Here is a 15,918-nt window from a genome sequence, read left to right on the forward strand (position 1 = left end):
ACAGCTGTAGGTAATGTTAGCAGACAAGTAACAAAATTATGCTTTGTGGTGCAGCTGAGGTTTATCAGCTAATGTTAGCTAGGCTACAGCGAAGTAGTCTCTGCCCAACACACGTAACTGACGGTAATAATCATGGCAAACAACATCTTATTAACTAATTTAGGGTAGCTTCATATTATAGCCATGTTACTTATTGGGTGTATTTTGGTAGTAGCGTTACAAACACCTTGGATCCACTGACTGAATAACGTGCTAACATTGGCTAGCTAACGTTAGCATCGCCACTACTGAAATTACGTTTATTAGCCTGCTTATCCATCATCTCCAAACGCACGTTTTGTATTACCTGTATTAGGATTAAAACAACGCCATAATATTAGGTCTCCTGGTGGATTTTTAATGTTTGTCAACATCATTCATTGATAATGGTTCATGGAAGTCTTGATATAAAGCTCTGTAAATAACTGATTCTTTTTTTTTTCTTTGATTGACAGGGCTGACCCCCGAAACGGACCGTGGAATCTGCCTGCCTTCATGGAAGTAGCCTATCACAGACTGTTCAAAAATAAAGAAAAGTATAAAATAAATAATCATGTCTGTTTTATTTCATTGCATGGCTATTCTTGCCCATTTCTCATATAATATATTGTCTGTATCCAAGCTGTCAACAAAATGTGTGACTTTAAGTTTGGCTATTTAAGTGAAGTGTTTTAAAAATGAACCAGTGGATTTTTTTGGGATTTGGTTTCAAATATAACCCAAACATTATGTAAATTTAACTAAACATTCGTGTCAAAATAACCCAACACATTGGTTAAAATATCAACCCATCCGCTGGGTTAAATGTAATAACCCAATTTGCTGAGTTAAGATAACCCAATGCTGTGTTGGACCCCATTTTACTCAGCAGTTGGGTTGAAAATAACTAAATTTGGGTTGTTTTTAACCCAGCATTTTTTAGAGTGCATAGTCATAAAACTCACCGCTATGTGGGTCTTTGAAAATCAGTCAAAATGCTGTAAAATGCTTGGCAGCATGAAGTGCTCTGCACTGAAAATGGCTGGCAGCTAATGAGTTAACCTAGCAACCACCATAACTACCCTAGCAACAGCGTAGCAACCACTTCCACTCTTAAAACCTAGCAACCAACATGATTACCCTAGCAACCAGCATAGCAACCACCTCAAGTACCCTCGCAACAGCCTAGCAACCACTTCCACAGTTAAAACCTAGCAACCACCCTACCATGTGTACCATAACATTAATTTCTGCAGGCGCGCCTGCTGGTGCTTTGGAGATGAAGCACATGCCACCACATTTTCACCAAATTCTTCTTGTCTATCACCACGTCTCTGTAAACATGCTTCAAAAAGTAAGAGAAACAAAAATGTATTCCATTTCCTTTATAATTTAAATAGATTCTAGAAGTAAATAAAATTAAATGTATTACCTATAGTTTTATACACGCTGCAAAGATCTGTGCTCTATAGTGCTCACATTCAAAGGGAAGACTTTTTTTTGTTGTATAACATTATGTTTTCATATTACAAAGTAATGAAAAAGTGAAACAGTGCAGACAAATGCCTTTTAGTTGTTTTTTTTTTATTTTATGTGTGAAATGTATGTGCTTTAGCGTATCTCTATAGCACTGCCGTGTGTGTGTGTGTGTGTTAGTTGTGTTGTGTGTGTGTCTGTGACCCCGTGGGTGCGGTATCATTCTGGCTGGCTCTGATGTCTACTTCAGCGCAAAGGTCTGTGGGGGAAAAAAACAGCACATTACCAAAACAATTTACCCTGTATGTCCACAGATTAAACAATAATGAATAGCGATTTTGGCACATTTATCACTCCGATAAAGAAATGTAAAGGAAAAATGTTCAGTGTTTATGGTGTCCAGTGATGTGTCCAGTCTACCTTTTCTGGCATGTATTAATAAAGTCCTTGATGCGGATTTGATCACTCAGAGGGGCGAACCTCTCCACCATCTTGATGAGGTCAGGATGGGCAGCCACTACAGACAGAATGTTACGGGCCTGATTCCTGTTTCAGACACAAAATACATTAACTGTCACCATCCACCAATTAATTTCAATCATTTTGATGGTACACTGACTTATAATTGGGACAATGGCATGTTTGTCATTGTCCCTGCCCTAAAAGATCTCATATCTTATATATGTCTCAACTTATAGCCTTGGCGAACCCTAACAAATCTGTGAGTGCTTTTGAATTTGCTCAGCAGATTTTCTTTGGAATTAGGTTTACAGCTGAATACAAAACCTTAGTTTACAGGAAAGATGTGTCATGGAGATTTGATAATCAGTCAGCTGTCAGCCAGTCTACTGTACAACTCTTGTGGACTACTACTACAAGCTAAATATTAAATCACTATTTCTTCACTATATTTTAGCTGTAAACAAACTATTTCAATGCCATGCACTAACAGATAATCACATTCAGTAGTGCTGTGACATGAGATGACTTTTGGATATCTCCTAATAGAACATTAACTTGCTGATTAGCTGATTGGTTAATTTAGAAACATTTACTTTTACTTGTATTAATTTAACTAGCATTTTTATCCAAAGTCAAGAAGTAAATGGTAAAGAAACAAGAAATACTGTTGTGCTCCCAACCTGACTTCCAGTGCGTGGTCAAGGGCAAGGCAGCTGGCAACTTGGATGAAGCGGGCAGTCAAGTCCTTTTTGCCAGACAAGAGACAAGCTGCCCCCATGACCTCCGTCACTTTCTCCAGGTGCCGTGCAGTGCTCTTCCTCACGGCTGTGTGTTTGTGGCTAAGAAGAAGCAGAGAACCAATAAGTCACACCAGGAGAATAGATAACCCAGAGAAACAGGGGAGACAAAGGGACAGAAACAGGGGAGACAGAGAAACAACAGACAGAGGTTGTAGGTGAGTAACAACTGATACAGACATCAAGAGATCCAGGTAACACAGAACATTAAGAAGCACTAGAAAGCAATTAACCAGAAAAAAAACTCTTGCCCTCTTAATCTCTCTACCCCTAACCTGAGTCCTCCCTTGATCAGAGCGTTCATGCTGCGGATGGGGGTGATGCTATACACCATATACCCCAGGGCCAGGTCCATGTCCTTTATAAAGTTGCTGGACTCTCCAGCCTTTGGCAGCAGTGTTCGGGCTGTGCCCTCGGCCTCTGCATCCATGTCCTGGCCCAGGTGAGCAAACAGGTGTGCCAGTGTCACCATGGCAGCGCAGGATACTACATTGCGCAGGTGCCTCACCTGGTTGGGAGGAGGGACTTGGAATGACAGTTTGTACCACTTTGACTGGACATGTATTGAATACTAAGAGAGTTAACATAATTTCTTTAGTACCATCATTTCAGGCATTTCAATAGATCGTGTCTAGTTTGAAACAGAACAAAAGATACAACATGTGCTCCAGAATGTTTTCCAGCAGCGAGCCTCTCACCTCTTTATTGACGGCCAGACAGACGTCATGCAGCCTGGGCAGCAGCACTTCAGAGTGGTGCTGAGCCAGAGACCTGATGGAGATCAGGGCCTTGATCTTCTTCTCCCTGTAGTAGAACCAACACACTCACATCAGAGGAACATAGTAATACATGCACTTGGTTCAAGTATTCTATCTCCATGTAAACTCTTACATGTAGATACTATTGGGGCAGCCGTGGCCTACTAGTTACGGCTTCGGGCTTATAACTGAGGGGTTGCCAGTTTGATCCCCAGCCGGTATGTGTATGTGTCAGCATAGCCTTGACTACATTCTCTTCTCTTCACAACCCTTAACTCTTAACAGTATCTTACTTTAGTCTAATCTATTTTAGCTAAAAACCTACGATTTATCTGGATAGCATAATAGCTTAGCCTATTTAAGCTATACTCCCACCAGTCATCGTCGCTGAACGCTGTAAAGGCCTGCAGGAGGGCCTCCTCGGGACAGGACAGAGGGCGCTGTCTGGCCAACTCTGGGAGACTCTTGGCCAGCTGGGTCTTGTTGGCGTGCCTCGCCTCTTTCACTTTCCTCTTCTTCACCTCCTTATGCTCTCTTGTTTCCCCATGCATCCCTGTCAGTGCATCAACGGCCTTTTGCTCTGGGAGGTCAAAGGTCAAGTATGTTTGTCTGAAATCCTGTCTACACTTGTCATGGCAAACAACTTATTATTTGTATTGATAACGGCACTGATCTCCAATTAGGCTAATAAAGACTGAGACATTGTCTGCGTGCAGTGTTCATCATTTGACCTGCCCATGATGTGTGGATCCTTTTCTGCAACTTTAGGCTAGCTTGTATGAGTCGATATATTCTGTGTGTGTCTGTGTGTTTGTGTGTGTGAGGTGAGAGGGAGAGAGTGTGTAAGCGCGACTACTCACCTGTCTCAGTGACCACATTGAGTGACATTGTCTTCTTGAAACGGGGTAGTCTACTCTGAAACTGTCTGTGACTGGTTGTCTTTGGGGGGGTGGGGATAGCAGGGGCAATTGGCGAATTGATGAAGGGCAGAGTACTGGGTGCCGATGGGGTCCTGCGATCCACAGGCCTGAAGCTGCCCACAGAGCTGCCTGTTTGGGCCAAGGCCCTGGCATCATTGCGAGTGGCGAGTTCCTCCTGAAAGATTATCTCCTCAGCCAGTTCCACGACCTCCTGCAGGAGTTCCTTGTTGGTCTGGCGCTCCTTCTGATGAGAGCTCAGGGGTCTCAGCATACCCCTCACAGACCGCTGCAGCTGGTGGTGGGGGGATGCAGGGGGTATGGGGGCTAGCAGCTTCCGTTGGCCAGGTGCCGCACTGGCATGCAAGGGCTGGAGTGGGCCGTGGGGATATTGGGGCAAGGGCAGAAGACGAGGCTGGAGATGAGGAAGCAGCCGATGCTGTGATTGCAGAGAGGGAAGAGGCAACATGGCATCAAACATGGCCACCATCTACATCCTCTAACACACAACTGCCCAACCACCATGCTGCGTTTGAAATCTTCACCATTTCACTAGTACACTATTTAGTGAATAACTAAGGCATCATTATGTTGTTATTACATCATTAATGACATTGTATTATATCCACGATATTCCGCAGCCAACAATGGGGGTCGCCATGACACCTAAAACGGTTTTCTATTTCCGGCGAAGCTGCATTGTATATATTTTAACGTGACGGTTCACGGTGCTTAACATATCATAACGCATATAAAAGTAAACTTTTCTATTTTATATCGGTTATATATGATGTAGTATATACATGCTGAGGGCAGAATTGTCAACATTTCGAAAGAAATCTAAGTTGAGGCATAATCTAGTTACCTACGGAGAACGCACATGTTAATAGAATGAACGGAAGTTGAAAACAGTATCGTAACCATCGCAACGATACATATTTCCGGGTTAAGGAGTAAGGTGGATTACATTATAATTACATTTCAAGGTAGCTGAACGCTATCATAATGTGAGTCTATGGTATTTGACCAAAGCTGCAACTATGGCAACCACAATCCTGCTACAGTTCAAAGGTCATCATCAAAACACTTGAACTTTGACCTTTACCCTTTCAACTTTGACCTGGAAAGGTCACTTCATATCGTCAAAACATACTTCAACTTTGACCTTTACCCTTTCAACATAGATGTCAAGTGCAGGGACCATGGGATAGATTAGAGTTCGTTACAATTAGGCTATATAAAACTGTACACCTGCTCTTAGATATTTGATGGAACTCACACATGCGGTACAGCTCAGGTTGCCGGTGTTCTGATACTGTTCCTGGTGTAAAAGCAGGAGCTGTAACATCTTTTTCATCTCCTCACTGTCTGCATGGAGTTTTCCAAACTCCTCTTGAAGATCCATTACATTTAAAATTCCGCGGACAGGAGCTACATTAAAAATGTGTTGATGAGAATCAGCAGAAATAAAGCGTATCAAATTTGAATATTATCTAGACTGAACCAAATCCAAATGATCTAGGCTACTGAAAAAAAAAGCGGTGAGTCCTGCGGTGAAGATATGCATAAATGATCTGAAATAAGAATTTCGCTGACATTGACAGGAGCGTAATTGTGACGTCACCTGCTATGACGTTGGACCGTTAAGTTTCCCCTTGAACGAACAGTAACTTTGGACAGCTCATAACTTCAGTCAAAGCTCCACTTTAACCCTCTCTGCTTCAGTTAATTAAATAAACTATGTTTATATGATTATTTCATCCCAAACAGAGGGGAGAACTGCTTAAACATAATACACAGCACATTTATTTTTTATAAATGTAGGGCCTATTATATTAAAAAAAACGGAAGGTTGGTCAATAGTGTCCACATTCAAGATTACTTAGGCTATAAGTAGGCTATTAAATTGTGATTCCAATAATAGATCTGTTAAGAACATCAGTAGGCCTATCTGTAGCCTACAAAGTTTCAGTAGCAGGCATAGCCTACATAAATAGGATAGCCTAAAGCTAGGCCTACTGCAAGCCTCGATCGGCTATGACAGTAGATTCTAGCTATTTGTCAGTGTGATGATGTGATCATGTGCGTTTTTATCGTGTGTGTTTATCATGTGTTTCTATGCCAACAGTTATTATTTCTGATCATCATTCGTTTCTTTTACTGGGGGCCGGTGATAGCGGTGACCAAGAAAACACCATTTCCCAATTTGCCCACTTCCGTGTACGTTTCCGCTGTCCCTCCTTCCTTGTCATCCCTCCTCCCTCCCCATTTCCCCAATGAGACCGTGGTGTTGGTATCTTCGGAGGCACACGGAGTAGCCTGACTACGAACATGGCCGACACGGAGGGCTCCGGACTAGAAGAGGAGCCGGCCGTTACTGAAGCTCCGGAGGCCGAAACACCCCTCTCGGCCCGGCCGCGCTATGTGTCCTTTAGCGAGTCAATGCAACCTGCCGTTGGTATGGTCAGTCAGCTGCTGGGTCAGCCAACGACATCTCTTAAGTTCGACAAAAACATCAAACAGGCCTTTTACAACACCGGGGCGATGATTTTTGTTGCGATCTGTTGCGGAGCTGCGGTACTAGTTTACTTCATCTTGGAGGCGTTCCTTCGTCCACTGCTTTGGGCCGTGCTGTGCGGAACATTCCTACATCCGTTCAAGCACTCTCTTGCCCGTGTCTGCCGCTCTTGGCTTAATGGACTTGAGGAGACGGGAACCCCGGTGGTACTGGGGACGTTGTTAGTTCCGGTGTGGTGTGTCAATTATGTTGTTGACATGCTGGGTACATTGGTGCTGGAACGGTTGAAAATACTACTGGTCATATTTGCAGGAGCTCCGTTACTGTATGTGCTCTACCTGTCCTGGAGCCTTATTGGAATGCAGGTGATCCTCGGACATGTCTGGACTGCCATCTCCCTTGCACTGGATTGCTTCAGCGCTGTGTGGGTAAGAGTTTACAAAGTGATTGCTAGCATGGTACACACAATGGGCGTGACGCTATTGTCCCTGTACTGTCACTTTCGATGATGTTTCGGCTCGTCAGGAGGAAGAGGGCGTGGTAAACATGTCTCTCTTGGAGAATCTTCATGTGACCAACTGCACTTTGGAGTAACTGGCTGTGAACTAGCCTATTATAATGGATGTATTTCTCCTCTCTATCCCATGTTGAATGAGAATGTAGCCTAGTATTATAGGAGCTTGCAACCAATGGTGTAGTCAGGACGCAGGACTATGCACTGCACACACCTAAAAAGCATCACCCTCTCAGTATATACTCACTTGAAATAGGCAAGGATACAAAACCCCCCAATATCAACATTTGGGGTTGGTCACAGTATACCTACTACATCGCAGTACATTTTCCACTACAGCTAACTAGACTAGATTAGTTGTTGACAACGTAATAATCCCTGATTGGTATCTTGTGGTGTGGTGTATGAACAAAAGTGGCACCAGAGCTGAGTGTGAGAGTGGTGTTCTCTGTGACTCTATCAGGTGGGGACCTTAGTGATTGGCTATGTTCTGGCAGTGGCCTTCAAGTGGACCCCAGGGATGGAGGGCTACCTGCGGACCATGTCTGTTCCGGTGTGGACTGTTCTCATATTCTACCTTGGTGAGTGGCACACCATTAGCACACACAATTATGCACACTCACACTCAAACATATACTGTAAGGTACAATGTTAGTACGCTATGGAACTTTCAGCTTAGGCTTTTCTCCACTTCACTTCTCAATCTCATACTGGTGTGTGTATGTGTGTGTGTGTATGTGTGTGTGTGTGTGTGTGTGTGTGTGCTGAAGGTCATGGTTCTTGTTATAGCTCTGGGTCATAGATTCTATATTTAGTGAGTGAAGTAAAGGGGTAACTTTTGATCTTTCTGATAAAATGGTCACAGAGCAACATGCTTGCAGAGCACATATTCAGCCTTGGCCTTTGACATTGTCAGTTGCCACACACATTTGGAGAGTTCTAGAACACAGCTGTGTCTTTCTCATAGATATAATATATAGGTTATTCTCAAATACTGGCCCTGTGAATTGCAATGCACAATACACACAAGCGCTGACATTTCGGTCAGTCATTCTGGCAATGAGCTGACCCATTTTACAGTTCTGCCATATTCCTCTCCCTATGTTTTACATACTATCTTTCTTCCTCTTATCTCTCTCCTCACACACACCTCTATCTCAGTGTCTTTGGCAGGGTCGTGGAGGGTTCCTGTGTTTGTATTAGCAGTAGTACTGCTCTTTATTGGATCCCAAGAGAAGCAACCCACGCCTGGTAGAAGTAAGCAGCCTTGGGACTCAAGGGTTCAAGTTCTAACACTTCAGATGCATTCCTTGTGAAATTGAATGTTTTTTTTCTCCCTGACTCCCTCAATCTGTCCCCCGCCCTCCCCCTCCTCTCTCTCTCTCTCCCCAGCTGAGTTGCCAGGGCAGGTGTTGTCATTTGCTGCCAGCACCCTTTTCATGGCTATATCTTGCAGCACTCATGCACAGCCTAAGGGAGAGGAAGAGAAGAGTGACACAGCACCACCACAAGGTACACACACACACACACACACACACACACACACACACAGACCACTAACATGACTTGTCAGACATGCAGATGCAAGTTTATTGAGATGGTCTCTCCCACCTCCAGACTCAACGGACGGGCCAGATGGGCCATTTGGAGGACAGGGGCGTAATCGTGCCCGTCCAGAGCTGGGCGCCCTGCGTCAGAAGAAGAAGGCCAGTGACATCTACTTTGTGCTGCTGGGATGGGCCTTCGTCGTGGTACAGATATTCCTCAACCTCTGGATCATACAGCTGCTCCCCATACCTGTAGCTGGTACAGTCTGTTTTTCTCTCTCACTCTTTCTCTCCCTCTCTGTATATATATATATATACAGTATATATATATTTGTATGTGTGTGTGTGTGTGTGTGTGTGTCTGTGTGTTTGCAAGCTTTTGTTAAGTTTACTGTATATGTGTGTTACATTGAAATGTTTCAGCAAAATGCATTTATGAACTGTATGTGTGTGTTTGACGCCAAACTGCATAACCCACTCAAATACAGAGTGTCTGAAAATTTGTGTTGTACGTTTGTTCAGACGTTTGTGTTTTTGTTATGACGGCCCATTTTTGTCCCTAACCTGATTTTGTGTGTGTGTTCTAGCGTGGCTTCTGAAAAAAGCCATAGTGCGCTTTGGCCTGAAGGGTTTTGCGGAGCGCAGTCTGTCCTCCTGGTGGGTCAAACTTCAGCAATTTGCTGGAGAGAGACAGGAAGTGCTTCTGCCTGGACCAATCAGGGGCCTCTCTCAGTTCCTGCTCCGCGTTGACACCAAGGTAACACCCCTCGTGGCCTTGCCCACTGTCAGATCGTGTCCCTTACACTAGGCTCCTGTCACTGCTGTAAAGGCCTTATCATGCCCCCCCCACCCCCCCTTCTCGTAAACAGATCTAGCACGTGTGTTAAGGATGAGTGGTGTGTGTGTGTGTGTGTGTGTGTGTTGATGCAAGAGCAAGTGTGAATGCCTTAGTAGAGTGGAGTTTTATGGTAGAATCCCTCAATTTCAGGGGGGTCTTGTGGTCTCAGGGGGAAAAAAAACTAGTTTTGATATCATTCACATGCTATTCTGGGAAGACACACTGGAGAAAGATTCTGCAAGCCAAGCGTTTATTGAGCACCACACTCCACAGTGAACATGCCTATGCCCATATCACAGCGGGCAGAGGACTGCCCAGATACATTTACTAGTTGCGTGGGTAAGTTTGGTGGGCAAGATCTACTAGTTGCGTGGGTAAGTTTGGTGGGCAATTCTAATGTTAGAATTAGAATTCTAACGTCTGACTAAGAAACGTTGAGGGAACTTGCACAGCTGGCCTGATAAGCTTCAGAGTAAGTTTCAACACCTCACCGTGTGTGTGTGTGAATGCCTCACATATTGTTGTGATGCCTTGATGATGTGCCCCTCCCTCCCTCCTCTGTACCATCCCACCCCACCACCTCTACCCCAGGTCTGCCACATGAAACAGCACTTGACAGACTGTTACTTTTCTCTTTTTTTCCCCAAGTTTTTCACAGTCCCCTCTCCCTGTCCAATCACAAGCCTGTCCCTCCTCACCCTCCTTGTGGCCCTCCCCCTCCACACCTAATCTAAACTGATCCCGTCCCCCAGCCTGGAAACCATGTGATGTGCTGCTCAGACTGCACTCGTTTTTCTCTGCTTTCTCTCTAATCCCTCGTTTGTCTCTCTCGTTTGTCTCCCCAAAGCTCTGGCATTGGCTTAACCAGCAGGTAAAGACCCTCAACAATAGTCCGGAACAGATAGGATCGGCCAAAGAACGAGAGAAAGGGAACGCGTGAAAGAGTGGCGGTGTGTGTGTGTGTGTGTGCGTGTGTGTGTGTGTGTGTACGCGCACGCATTAGAGGCTTGGACTGATGCTTTTACTCATCCTCTTCCATCCCTCCATCTCTGGCTCTGCTGAATTACACGCTTTGGCTGCTTGCTCTGACTGAGGACTGCACTGGAGCTGTGGAAGTCATGCACACTGTATAGGCCTCTGGCCATCACACGCACTTCACACACGCACACACACACACACACACACACACACACACACACGCATCCATGCTCATATTACTGTACACAAAGTCACTCACGCCATGTACATATTCAAATACATGCACAAGCCATCCAATTTCCTCACGCACTCACAATCAAAGAGAGTTTATGCGCTGGTGCGCTGTTTGACGTATGCAAAGTTTGGAGGAATACTTTTTTTCCACAGCTCCTCTGTGTGTTTTTGTGTAGTGTGTGTGTGTGTGTGCGTGCGTGTGTGTGTGTGTGTGGCTCTGCTTTGTGCCAGTCGCAGCCAGTTGCCCTGCTGGAACCACGGTAATGGTAAACTTGGGCAAAGGCCCAGAAACCGAGCGCCAGGTGTAGGAGCCCACTGGGTTGCCTCTCTGGATACCGTATCCAAGGAGGACCGTCTTGGTGAGGGTTACCAGCATAGAAATAGAATACCTAGACTAGCAAATAGCACCACTTCAGGGTTCTGGACTATGTACTTTTCTTCACGCTCCCGATGTCATTCAATGCCGTTATGCATTGTATTGAATATGACATAACTATCTGAACATATTTACCAAAGCATGCCTGAGCATATAGTGTAGTCATGAATGAGAACATGTCTTAGGTATTCTATTTCTATGATTAAGGGGATCAATGTTTTTTTCCTTGTATGAATCCCAGCTCCTAGTCAACAGTAATGCAAGTCTTCACAGTACTGCCCCAGCCCTTAATAGACTAACTGCATTAGAAGGCTTCAGGGGATCAGTAGAACTTCATAACCTCCATGTGTGTTGCGTCAGAGCTAAATTACATTTGTGCAGCGAGGAGGAGCACCTGTAGTATTATAGTCGGTGTTGATGTGCAAGGGGATTTTCCCCGGCCTAACGCATGGAAATAACATGCAGGGAAAAAAAGGAAATTGGTACTAACAGCCCTCCATTGCATTAGCTGTGTTCCCACTCCCATAAGGACACAGCTATGAAATGACCAACTTACTAAGACCCCCCCCCGGCGACGTGATAATCAGCATGTGTGTTTCCCAGGTGATGTGTGTTTGCGTGTGTGCATATGCAGTGAGGTGCCGAGGCGAATGCCGACATGGTTTTCAGGGCCTCTGGGTCTCAGGGCTGGAACAAGGACCCGAGAGGTCTGGAACTTCACATGGGCGCACACGCACACAGACACACATGTACACAGACATTTCCAAAGTCACGTCTAATTTGGTGCTGCCATGTTTTGCTCTCTCCTCTCTCTCTCCACACTCGCCGTCCCTCTGGACGGCCTCTCTCTGTCTCTCTGTACAGATCATCATATGGCTGGAACGCTGCCTGGATAAACTCATCAGCATCTTCATCATCTGTCTGCTTGTTACTGGGACTCTGCTGATGGCCCTGCTGCTCACAGTCATGGTATTGTGTCCCCACTGGCTTACCGTACTGCATCATAGTCGTGTACGACTTCTCAAAGGCCACAGTGTGTGCTCTGCAGCTCCATTCTGACTGTTTGACCTTTTGTGTCTAGGTCCACCATGAGAGTGTTCACATCGTGGAGGTCACAAGTAACCTGATCAATGAGACGGTCTCCAACCACCCGGAGTGGGCAAAGTAAGGCACTGTTAAACTGCTCAATCAATCACTAGCACTGCTACTGCAGTAGGAGCCAGACTAGACACACGACCAGCACTCCCATCATTAGGAACATTTGGGAGCACACAGTACAGAGCACTTTGATGAAATGATGAAAATGAAAATTATTATTATTTTTTTTTTTTAACTTGTTTTAATGTCTACTGTGTGTCTGTGTCTGTGTGTCTGTCTGTGTCTTTGTTTTGTGTGTGTGTGTGTGTGTGTGTGTGTGTGTGTGTGTGTGTGTGTGTACACGTGCAGCTGGCTTCCAGAGGCACGAGTTGTCCAGAACGCCTTAAACTCGGCTGCAACCAATGTCTACCAACACGGTCGAGAATGGATAACGCATAAGGTGACCGACCGCGTGAAGTTTGTGTTTAAGTGCTAAAGTTTATGATCTTAAAGGAGGTATGTACGTATGTACAGTATGTATGGCACGTGTCTGCATTCTCCTCATTCAGAGGAGTTTGTGAAGTGCACTCATTTTGTACTCTTTTGGCCCTGAGCAGCTACACAAAATGTTGGGGGACAAAGTGAATCACACAGCAGTCATAGAGAAGCAGGTGCTGGAACTCTGGGACAGATTGTACCACTCTTGGTTTGTGAAGGTAACGTTTTCTATTACTCTGCTCTCTCTCTCGCTCTCTCTGACACACTGTACAGAAACTCGTATGTCAGATATATGTAAAACACACATACACACACACACACACACACACACACACACACACACACACACACACACTCATCCAGTGGGGTTGTGTTGCAGAATGCCACACACACGGGACGCCACCGCCACCATAAGTGGCCTGCGCAGAGACAGAACAGCTGGCTGGGGGACATTCTGGACTGGCAGGATATCGCTTCCTTCCTCCAGGAGAACATTGAGACCCTTCTGTCGGTGAGTGAGTGAGTGAGTGAGGGTGGGGGTGAGCACAGTACACCTTCAGTTACCCAATAAGTAAAGCTTTGGCAACAATGACTGCATTCATTCATCCATTCATGTAAATAAAGTATCTTTGATGTGAGATCTCCTTTTTTGTATATGGAGCCCATAGTCGTTAACATTTGTGAGAGAGTGAAGAAGTATTTTAGAAACCGTGCTATTAATCCTAGTGGATTTGTGGACGCCGTGTGCGTTCTAAGGTATGTGTTGACTGTTTGGCAGATTTTGGAGTCTTTGTGGATAGTGATGAGTCGAAACTTGGGACTTCTCATCTCTACGACGACCACTCTGTTAACGGTCCTATTTCACAGCGGCACGGCGTTACTCAACTTTGCTTTGTCTCTGGTATGTATACAACATTGTGCTAATAATAACACATGTAGTGTAACCATGGACACACCAAGAGGGAGGAACAGCACTGAGTCATTTCAGTAGTATTTGCTATGATAGCACTAGCATAAATATGAGGAGTCGTTTCCTCTAGCGTTGCAAATACTTCATGACCAATAACCACTGAAAGCTCCTCTGCTGATGGGCCAAACTCAGAAAACAGTTGAGAGACTGCTAAAGGAAACAAACATTTTAGTTTAGCACAAAAATGGCACTGAAAAAAGGGTAATGGTTTTCAACCAAAATCATTACTGAGGCAGTTGGAAGATAATGCAATTTCTAAATAGAAGGTATAGCGTAGCACAGAGGTCTTAGAAAGCAGTGAAGGGAAATGTGATAGTCTTACAGCTAATGGTTATGCACAATCATACACACACACTCAGAGTGGTTTGTTGCTATAATTGGCTGAACAGATTTCTCTCTCTCTCTCTCTCACTCACACACACACTTCTTCTTTCTTGTGTGTGTGTGTATGTGTGCTGTTGCTGAGCAGGTGATCTTCCTGACCACCCTCTTCTACCTGCTGAGCTCCAGTGGCGAGTACTACAAACCAGTCAAGTGGGTGATCAGCCTCACCCCTCTGTCTCAGCCCGGGCCCTCGTCCAACATCATCGGCCAGTCGGTGGAGGAGGCCATCAGGTGTGTCCTGAAATCCCCCTCCACGGACACACACACAGCATTACTTCCATATGCTGCCAACATGCTCACACGCATTCAGTAGCTGTTGTAGTTCCTAGTGCTAGACATAGGAGGGAGCCATTGAGTCACAAAGCGCATTGTGTGTCTGCTGATTGCATTTCTCTCAGTCTGCTCTCCTCTCCTCTCTCCCCTCTCTCTGTTGTTTACTCAGTCTGTTCTACAGTACACTTCCTTTCACTGAAATGTTCTCTTCAAGTGTTCGTCTGTGCCTCCTCTGTGTCTTTGTTTGTAGCTTGTTGTTTGCATAAAAATGAACCTGCTATTGTGACTGTCTGGACAGATGCAAAATCTTAAGAAGGAATTTGTGTGTGTGTGTGTGTGTGTGTGTGTGTGTGTGTGTGTGTGTGTGTGTGTGTGTGTGTGTGTGTGTGTGTGTGTGTGTGTGTGTGTGTGTGTGTGTGTGTGTGTGTGTGTGTGTGTGTGTGTGTGTGTGGGGCGCGGTCTCTGCAGGGGGGTGTTTGATGCATCACTGAAGATGGCAGGCTTCTATGGTCTCTACACTTGGCTCACGCACACCGTCTTTGGAATCAACATTGTCTTCATCCCCTCAGGTGGGTAAGGCTCATGACGTGACCCAAACACACACACACGGAACACACCCACCTCCTCCCAGTCCAAGTGTCCCTGCTGGCTTGGTTCGTCCTCTCAGATCTCCTGTCAGAGAGACTCTAGGAAGCATTTCCTGTTTACACAACTGATGACACGAGAATTGTTGTCCCAAAACGGACCTCTGTTCTTTGAATGCATTCTGACTTATTGTGACTGACTGTCTGCATGGATAAAGTCACATCATTTACCAAGCTTAAACATATATGGCAAACCTGGGTACTATTTCTAGTTGACCGAAAAGTTGAGTTGTTATCGTCTTTTTTTATTACCACTTGATTAAACCATATAATTAGCTAGTGGTGATTTGAAGACACAAGTGTCTCAAGACATCCGTAGTGCTTATTACGCCACCCATGCAGTCCCAATACTCAAGTGTGGTGCGTGCATGGCGCTGGGACTGGAGGCCCAGTGAGTCAGGGCTTAGGAGTGGGCCAGATCCTGAGTGGGAGACTCCTTGGCACGGCTGTGGGAGCGGAGGCTTAGTGGAGCGGAAAGCGAGCGCGCTCGGTCGGTGCGTGGCTGATGTCACCCGGAGGTTCCTGCGTGCCAAGGGCCCGGTCACACCTACTGTCAGCATACTGCCGCCGCATGCAGCCCAACACATGCATCCTATATTTAATCCTCTCGGCCCCACACAGCTGCTGGAGCTGGCCACG

General features: G+C 45.4%; 2 protein-coding genes across 3 annotated transcripts in view; one reads left to right on the plus strand and one right to left on the minus strand.

Moving 5' to 3' along the window:
- Window positions 1-1,677: 1,677 nt before the first annotated feature.
- LOC134083194 (TOG array regulator of axonemal microtubules protein 1-like) lies at window positions 1,678-6,723 on the minus strand. The gene is made up of 8 exons (XM_062539366.1): window positions 5,708-6,723; window positions 4,372-4,867; window positions 3,887-4,091; window positions 3,452-3,557; window positions 3,029-3,261; window positions 2,637-2,795; window positions 1,915-2,040; window positions 1,678-1,753 (listed from the first exon to the last, which is right to left on the minus strand). Exons 1-8 carry the CDS (start codon window positions 5,831-5,833, stop codon window positions 1,741-1,743), a joined length of 1,464 nt encoding a protein of 487 aa, XP_062395350.1. The 5' UTR covers window positions 5,834-6,723; the 3' UTR covers window positions 1,678-1,740.
- The window catches only part of tmem245 (transmembrane protein 245), a 14,660-nt gene continuing 5,460 nt past the window's right edge, over window positions 6,719-15,918 (plus strand). Inside the window, exons 1-15 of one of the 2 annotated variants that reach the window (XM_062539364.1) lie at window positions 6,719-7,374; window positions 7,924-8,041; window positions 8,622-8,717; window positions 8,853-8,972; window positions 9,078-9,266; window positions 9,595-9,764; window positions 10,693-10,716; window positions 12,298-12,402; window positions 12,515-12,597; window positions 12,880-12,970; window positions 13,128-13,226; window positions 13,388-13,519; window positions 13,787-13,909; window positions 14,448-14,593; window positions 15,104-15,204. In XM_062539364.1, the coding sequence (XP_062395348.1) occupies window positions 6,760-7,374; window positions 7,924-8,041; window positions 8,622-8,717; window positions 8,853-8,972; window positions 9,078-9,266; window positions 9,595-9,764; window positions 10,693-10,716; window positions 12,298-12,402; window positions 12,515-12,597; window positions 12,880-12,970; window positions 13,128-13,226; window positions 13,388-13,519; window positions 13,787-13,909; window positions 14,448-14,593; window positions 15,104-15,204 (2,212 nt within the window). In that variant the 5' untranslated portion in view covers window positions 6,719-6,759. The remainder of the gene's footprint in view (window positions 7,375-7,923; window positions 8,042-8,621; window positions 8,718-8,852; window positions 8,973-9,077; window positions 9,267-9,594; window positions 9,765-10,692; window positions 10,717-12,297; window positions 12,403-12,514; window positions 12,598-12,879; window positions 12,971-13,127; window positions 13,227-13,387; window positions 13,520-13,786; window positions 13,910-14,447; window positions 14,594-15,103; window positions 15,205-15,918) is intronic. The other variant, XM_062539365.1, reaches the window with a different exon arrangement.

The sequence above is a fragment of the Sardina pilchardus genome, chromosome 6 (genome assembly GCF_963854185.1).
Source record: "Sardina pilchardus chromosome 6, fSarPil1.1, whole genome shotgun sequence".
NCBI classification, from domain to species: Eukaryota; Metazoa; Chordata; class Actinopteri; order Clupeiformes; family Clupeidae; genus Sardina; species Sardina pilchardus.

Coding starts and splice junctions, on each gene's coding strand:
- LOC134083194 (XM_062539366.1), bottom strand. CDS start 5,833: ATGGATCTTCAAGAGGAGTTTGGAAAACTCCATGCAGACAGTGAGGAG. Junction 4,868..5,707: donor ACCTGAGCTGTACCGCATGT/GTGAGTTCCATC, acceptor CTGCAATCACAG/CATCGGCTGCTTCCTCATCT. Junction 3,262..3,451: donor GTCTGGCCGTCAATAAAGAG/GTGAGAGGCTCG, acceptor CCTCCCAACCAG/GTGAGGCACCTGCGCAATGT.